Source organism: Rhamphochromis sp. 'chilingali', assembly GCF_963969265.1.
Source record: "Rhamphochromis sp. 'chilingali' genome assembly, chromosome: 13".
In the NCBI taxonomy this organism is placed as follows: domain Eukaryota; kingdom Metazoa; phylum Chordata; class Actinopteri; order Cichliformes; family Cichlidae; genus Rhamphochromis; species Rhamphochromis sp. 'chilingali'.
The window spans coordinates 11,647,806-11,655,344 of record NC_137940.1 but is presented as its reverse complement, the minus strand read 5'-3'; the positions used below and the strand labels follow the sequence as shown (position 1 = coordinate 11,655,344).

The 7,539-nt window shown below is 38.2% G+C and overlaps 1 protein-coding gene across 1 annotated transcript in view; it reads left to right on the top strand.

Moving 5' to 3' along the window:
* LOC308408581 (uncharacterized protein) overlaps window positions 1-2,765 on the top strand; it is a 7,410-nt gene extending 4,645 nt beyond the window's left edge. The window contains exons 4-9 of the mRNA XM_080900915.1: window positions 22-414; window positions 494-692; window positions 820-1,031; window positions 1,144-1,291; window positions 1,370-1,474; window positions 1,805-2,765. Of these exons, the coding sequence (XP_080757041.1) occupies window positions 22-414; window positions 494-692; window positions 820-1,031; window positions 1,144-1,291; window positions 1,370-1,452 (1,035 nt within the window). The 3' untranslated portion in view covers window positions 1,453-1,474; window positions 1,805-2,765. The remainder of the gene's footprint in view (window positions 1-21; window positions 415-493; window positions 693-819; window positions 1,032-1,143; window positions 1,292-1,369; window positions 1,475-1,804) is intronic.
* The last annotated feature ends 4,774 nt before the right edge of the window (window positions 2,766-7,539 follow it).

The following is a 7,539-nucleotide window of genomic DNA, read 5'->3' as shown; positions in this document are numbered from 1 at the left end:
TATTTTCTCACCCTAAACCAGGAAGACCATCCGCTACCACAGAAACCTGAAACAACTTCTTCACCCAGGGTAGTTGCAACAGGCCCTCCAACTGCTGATGCTAATGTAAGCCAGCTGAAAACCTTGCAGCTCCCCAGTCCTCCGGAATATGTTCTGTACACCGACAGTGAGTTGGAGCAATGCCGAAAGAGTTACCTGGAGTTGGCCTGCTCCGGCAGGGAACAGGCATGCGTCATGTCAAAAGAACTGAGATGCAGATTGGTGAGAAATACAATCACAAGTATGGTGTCCCTTTTGAGAGCAAGCCAAGGCCAAATGGAGCAATACCCCTCTAAGACCGAAATCACTGCAATGGCTAAAAAAGTTGTGGAATATTATCCTATGCTGCAGGATAATGATGCAAGCGTAAAACACGTAAGTTCTTGTATTTGTGTCTCATATATAAATCATTTTGTTTTGTTCAGGGGGCATGATATATATGTATTTTCACCAGGAGAAAAGGCTGCAAAATATGAAAACACCAGTAAAAAGGCAAGGACCAACACCGGAGAGGGGACGGCCCAAGAGAAGGCTCACTGACCTCTACCCAAGGGATGAAGAAGCTGATGATGAAGATGCTGATCGCAGTTCTTCCAGTGGTGCATCTACTCTGTTATCACCTGTCAGAAATTCTGACAATGCCTCCACTTCATGTGAGTACATACTAGTAATTTTGTAAAATGGTTATCAACACACAGCCAGTAGTAGCTAATGTTTTGTGGAAGTCTACTTCAGTAACAATGAAAAACCAAAATGCTCTTGTACTTCTCTCTATCTTAGCTGACAAGGATAGTCGGCAAATACAAGCAAGACATTACAAAACATTACAAGAAATGTGTAAGAAGGCAAAACCAAACCAAGAAGATGTGTCCCAGCTATTAGACCTCGAGTTTGAAGCCAGAAGATCCTTCATTGACTCAGACACCATGAAAGAGGAGAACAGAGCTTGCCTCATCTTGGATGCATATCCATGCTTTAAAGAATTGCATCATGTAAGTTTTTGGAAGAGTTAATAAATAATCACTTTAATTTCAAATATATTTGGTGTGGTAGTAAAGTTATTTTGATTTTATTTGTCTACTTATTTTTTTAAACCTATTGTAGGCGTTGGGTGAGCTTCGCAGAATTTTGGATCCCCACAACAACAAGTTCATCAGTCAAGTAAAACTGAGATGGGAAGAATTCTGCTCCAGGGTAGAGTTCTACGGTGTGTCAAAGAAGGCAATGAATCCACCAATGACCATGGACAAAAGTAAGTTTTACCATTTGAATACAAAGTTCTCATCCTTTAAAATTTATGTTTATGAAGGTTTGTTTCTGCTTTGTCCAGCTGAAGCCCACCTTGCACTGATGAAGGCTCTTCCTCTTTCCCACACCTTCCCATCCACCAAAAAAGATGGGGAATGCTTCTGAAGCATTTCTACATGTCCTGAAGGTAAGTTTTATAAAATTTGCTTATAAAGATCTACAGAAAATTTGGCAAACAAAATATTTCGGTCAAACATGACTCAAAAATGCTTTTTCAGTTTCAGCCGAAAGACTTAAATCTATAATTTATTGTTTTCATTAATTTATAACGTATTTAATGTACACGAGTGTGGTCACATAAGGAGTCGCTTGATAAACCATAAGTCAAAACTACTATAAAATGTGTGTAACCAACAAAGAACAGGATAATGACATCTCCAACGTTATGACCAAATCCCAGCAAAAAAACATACAATTAACATAAGATGTTGACTGTCATGTCTTTTGTGTCTTGCAGCCTACAGAAGATCCAGATGCTGTCCTCCAGAAACGAAGCTTGTCATGTCCAGTAGTGATGTTCGATGGCTGCAAGTGTGTCATTGCTGTTGGTAATTTACCAGTTACAACATTTGACAAAGAAAAAATTGGTGAGGCTATGATATATGTGATGGCATACTTTTATGCACTCCATCTGACTTACCCCAAATGCGTGGCAACCCTGCTGTCTGTCATTCAGACAGAAGTTCTCCAGGATGCCATTCATGAGCATGACACTACATCATCTTACAGAAAAGCCCTGGCAGAATGGCATGCATTTATTGGAAAGTAGTGTGTAAATTTCAGATAAGATTAGGAGAGGGCACTTCTGTTTTGTTTTTGTTTGTTTTTTTTTTTCAATCTGGGTCTTATTTCTAAAATGGAAAATGTTCATTTACTCACCCAGACAAGTTTTGTGGTATTTGGTGTCATTCGGAAGAAATTAGAATCTTTGTGGTCTTCCTATGTCACTCGTCAATTTTAATGGGGCAATGGCGAAACCTCTAAGGCTGTTGAAATGTTGAAACCACTTAAACTCATAATGTTGGACCTGTACTGTTCAATTGTATCTTTATTATCTGCAGGTTATTGTTAAAATGGACAAATAAAGATGGACACTTTTACTCTGTTTCAGTTTTGTTTTGTCCTTAATCAGCAATATAATCTTAAAGTAGTGTTTAGCTAAATTTAAAAAGAAGAAATATCTTTAAAATGATTTAATGTACTAGTTTTTAGATTATTTGCCTTGATTTGTTTGTTAGAATAAGTGTTTTATGCCTATTTTCAGATTTAATTTCTTCAACATTTTACTTAGAACAAGTGGTTAAAGCTTATTTTAGGTTTCAAGCCATGATTGGTTGCCTGGAATAAGTGTAAAAGACTTATTTTTAGCTTTATTATCTTTATTTGTGGCCTACAATCAGTGGTTAAAGCTTATTTTAAGTTTCAATTGTTCTAATTTGTTGCCTGTAATAAGTGTAAAAGACTTATTTTTAGCTTTATTATCTTATTTGTGGCCTACAATAAGTGGTTAAAGCTTATTTTAAGTTTCAATTGTTCTGATTTGTTCCCTGGAATGAGTGTAAAATACTTATTTTTAGCTTTATTTAAATCTAGATATTGTTCTTATTTCAAGAAATCTTATTAAGAAAAAAACACTTACCCCATGGGCAGATAATTTCACTTGTTTTAAGCAAATCTTCACCAAAAATAAGTGTATTTTTCTAGTATTAAGGAGGTGGGTTTTTGCAGTGATACTGGTATTACCGTGAACGGTATAATATAGCCCAGCCCTACCCAGAACCGTGACATAAACGCTGTAAAATGTATGTATCACCCCCCCCCCCCCCCCCCCCCAACAGCCCTTTTGAATGTCTCCCTAATTCTGAGGTCTCAAGGTTGGGAAAGTATAGCCACAACACCTCACTCTTGGAGCACTTTTTTGCCACATGTATCGCAAACCATGTCTCAGCTGTTTGTGGAGGTAAAATACGTCCGCACAATTACGCTCAGCCATTGCTGCGAGTGCACGCGCCAAGGGGCTGTGAGACATTTATACAGCCGTATTTCGCACATGACTATGAAAGGCGGAAGAGGAAGTAGTTCCTTTGAATGTAGACAATCCGAATGTTATAGTTGCTTTCCACTGTGTTCCTGTTAATGATAAACTACAAATTAACCCTAAATTACTAAAAATATCGATATTTTAATGTGAGAATCGATTCTAGAACATAAATGACTGGTATCGGAGGAATCGATATTTCAGGATCGATCCGCACATCACTAGCGTTAACTGAACTTCCAAAACAAAGCTACCTATATCACTTAAATTACACAATTGAAAGCATATGTGTATTGTTTGTGTATTTATACACAAGCACTCATATATATTCAAATAATTTAAAAAAAAGTTCATTTACCTGTTACTACCACACACCAAATCCGGTCACTGGTACTTGCTGGCTTGTGTAGCCACTAAGTAACAAAAGCTCAACACTGCGCCCAGCATCCTGGAGCACTTCTGTTGTGTTTTTTATGTGTTTTGAGTTTTTACGTGCTTCTGAGTTTTTACGTGTTTTGGAGTTTGTACGTGCTTTGTCTGTAGGGGCCACCGTAAATATATTTATTCACTCCACATAAAATGTAATAAATAAATCATATAATACAAAAATCAACAATTCACATTTCAACTTTTAACTATTTAAATTTTCAGCTTTTTCCTTTTAAACAAATTTAAAGAGAAACAACACAAACCACTGCAAACCACAACACAATTAAATATAAATTAAAATATGAAAACAAAAAGAACATGCATATCCTCTGTCATATGGACCTGCATGAATAAACTTTCTGAATCCTTTATCATCTGCAACTGAAAATAGTTGTGGATAATTACTATACCTTTCTAATGTGACATTGTTGTCCCTGGCTCTCTTTCTCTCTCTCTCTCCATCCTGCTCTGTTCCTGTGCTACTGTGAGTTTAACTACCGCTCCTCCCCCCTCTGCCCAGCATAAAGCACAAGGCTCGCGTGCAAAATGAAGCAGAAGCAAAGTGCGAAAGAGAGTGAGAGACAGAAAAAAACCCCCACGGATCACGATAAGGAGCCGGCTCGCGTCGTTCACGTCAAAGACCTGGCTCTAATAGCCATTTCGTTCGCGACCGACACATCACTAGCCATAACGTTTCGGCCAAGGTCTGGCCTTTCCTCAGACGAAAGCCCACAAAGAAAGGAAAACCTCGGGAATGTGGCTGCTGTGTAACTCTCAATTGAGATGTGCTCTACTCAAAGGTCTGAAACAGAGTGAGGCTGGAATCAGTTCTGCCCTGAAAGTTAAGTTTTGTATTTCATGTTTTCTATTTGGTGTTACTAAAACAGCAAGTTAACCCCATACTGCCTGAAATTTTAGTGTGTGTGTGTCTGTGTATGCATTTACCTACACAAATTGTATTTTTAAGAAACAATGTCTGTAATTAGGGGTGCGTTTTGGTTATCGATTTTCCGATTAAAATTGATTCTAGCTTAAATAACGCGATATCGATTCATTAAAATCCTGAATAGTTTTAAATATAAATTAATTTTGCCCAAAATGCTAGAATCTCAGGTTAAATCTCACCAAACCACCAAACAGATAAAATAGTAAATGGGAGTAGCTACACGGATTCTGCACAAAGACGTGAACACAAAGCGCGGACCCACCGACGCATCAGAATCCGTGAGATGTCGGCTTTCGCAACCAACAGCACGTGCATGGACACGCCGTCGGGGCTGAAAGCTGACTGCTCACTGATTCTGATGTGTCAGACTCTGAAGGTGCAGGTTTCATCACTCTCCAACCAAAACCGATTTAACCAGCAGCAAAAGAAGATCCAAATGACGCTTCACATAAACATCGTCATGAATTCCCTCTTTGTTTTGCTGTTTCACTTCCACCACAATTTTTGATTTTTTTATTTAACTGACTTCTGACAAGAAAGTCTCATTTCTGCTGTTTTTTATACCATTTAAAATTATGCAAAATTGCTTAGCTGTGTCTCTTATTATACCTCTGTAAGCTTCAGGTAATCTTTATATGTTGATTCATGGTTTTCTTCAGTTTTTGTTCTACCTCAGAATAATTTTAAGGTTATCTGCTATAAAAAGCCAGTCCAGGAAAAATCGGAGTAAATCGGTTTGGCTGAGATCAAAGTTATTTGATTATTAGATTAAATAAAACTTTATTAATCCATTGGGTGGGTTCCTCCGGGATTTTCACACAGCTGAATAAATGTCAAAGTGTGAGACGTTTGAGAATTGACGCCAGTGTCCTATTATATTTTAGATAGCAAGGAGCCAACGGCCGAGTTTATCAAACCGACACAGCGGTGATGCAAATCTGAAGGCTAGACCGTCCCATGTCACAGCCTCGTACTTCCGGCCTTCTCGGTCTTCGAAGGACCCGGCCCACGTAGACCGCGAAGGTCTTCTCCGAAGGTTGCAGCCGACGTTTTGGGACACAGCTATCTTATTTTATTTGATTGCGTCAGGTTGAGTCTCACTACATAATCCCTTAGATTTTTGTTATGGTGATATCACACTGTGGTTGCCAATTGTCCCTTGTTGCCCAATTATCTGTTCGAAATTTGTCTTTAATCGTTTCTGTATTCTTAAACCAGCTGTAGAAAATGTAGATATCAAGGGGATAATGTCCCTCTGGTCCTCAGGTTGGGCACTTGGAATGTTCTCCGACATCTCCTCAAATAGGTGCGGGAGTATCCCCTTCCCCGGAGTGCTTTAAAGAGAACTTTGACCGCCTCTGAAAAATCCCTGGTACATATCCTTCGGAATCAAATCATCTGACATTTAATTAACTCTTGGTAGGTATGTTTTGGGTGAGAGCTAGTCTAATAGAGTAGTGCGTGTGTGTCCGTGTTTTTAAAGAAAATCTTTATGTTCAATTTTTTTGTAGATGGAAAGTCCCTACCTTTGTAAATTGTAGTGTCCAAAAAAATCAACGCTGTTTTCCGTATCAATTTGATGGATGGGTCATGTGTGTTCAGAATCTGTACGAAGTCCTCTAAGTGTCTTGTCATCCGGATACCGGAGATGCAAAGACTTGATCGGGCATTTGGCCAATGCCTATTTCTCCCAGTCTGCCATAAATATATTGGCATATGATGGAGCAAATCTTTCCTCCATCGCTGTCCCCTTAATTTGTAAATAGCACTCCCCAAATAAATTCGAAATCTTTACATTTCAAATTTATTTCCAATAGTTTTAATATTTCTTTGTCTGGTCTCTTCCTGTCTGGGAATTTTTGGAAAAATCTCCTCACTGTTGCTAAACCTGCTGGAATGTCAATATTTGTATAAAGACTCTCCACATCTATCGTGAAGAACAATGATTCCAATAGAACAGACAGATCTTTATCCAATTCAATGAAGTGATGCGTGGCCTTGATATACCCTGGATGTTTAATAAACAGAGGGTACAAATAGTGATCAATATATTCTGCTGTGGCATACGTTTCTCTTCCACAATCGGACACAATTGGCCGTCCTGTGGGAATCTCCCACGGAACCATCCAGGTCCCGGGATCTTTATGTATTTTAGGAAGAATGTAGAATCGACGACGTCTCGGTTCAGACTGACCTATAATGTATGTCCTATGTTTGGCATTAATGAATTTTGTCCTATGTAATCGGTCTACAATTTGTTTCACTGTTGGGATTGATTGCGTCAATATTGGTATGCCTAAGTTTTTGTAATGAATTTGATCATTGAAGTTGTCAAGTCACTTCAAAAATATATTGATCTCTGCTTAATATAACAATTGTGCTCCCTTCGTCTGCAGGCTTAATAACGGTTCAATGGTTTTATTGTGCATTAATTCCAGGAGTGCTTTCACTTCTTCCTGTTTAAAATTGTGTTTTTCTCTACATGGTCTATACATGTTTTTAAAATCAGTTGTGTCTTGTCCCACCAGTCTGTGTATCTGTGGGGGTGAAGAACTGGGTGGTGGTTGCCAAGTTGAGGCTGCTGTAAAAGATTTGGACTCCCATTTTGTTGTGTTTTTAAAATATTACATTTATAAAAAAAATTTGAATATCAAATGTTTTTTATTTTTATATATATATATATCTATAGTAGGTATGAACATCAAACCTTTTTGTAATAGACTCCTAGGCTGCAGAAAGCTTAAAAATGCTTAAAATGCGTGGCCAAAATCACCACGTT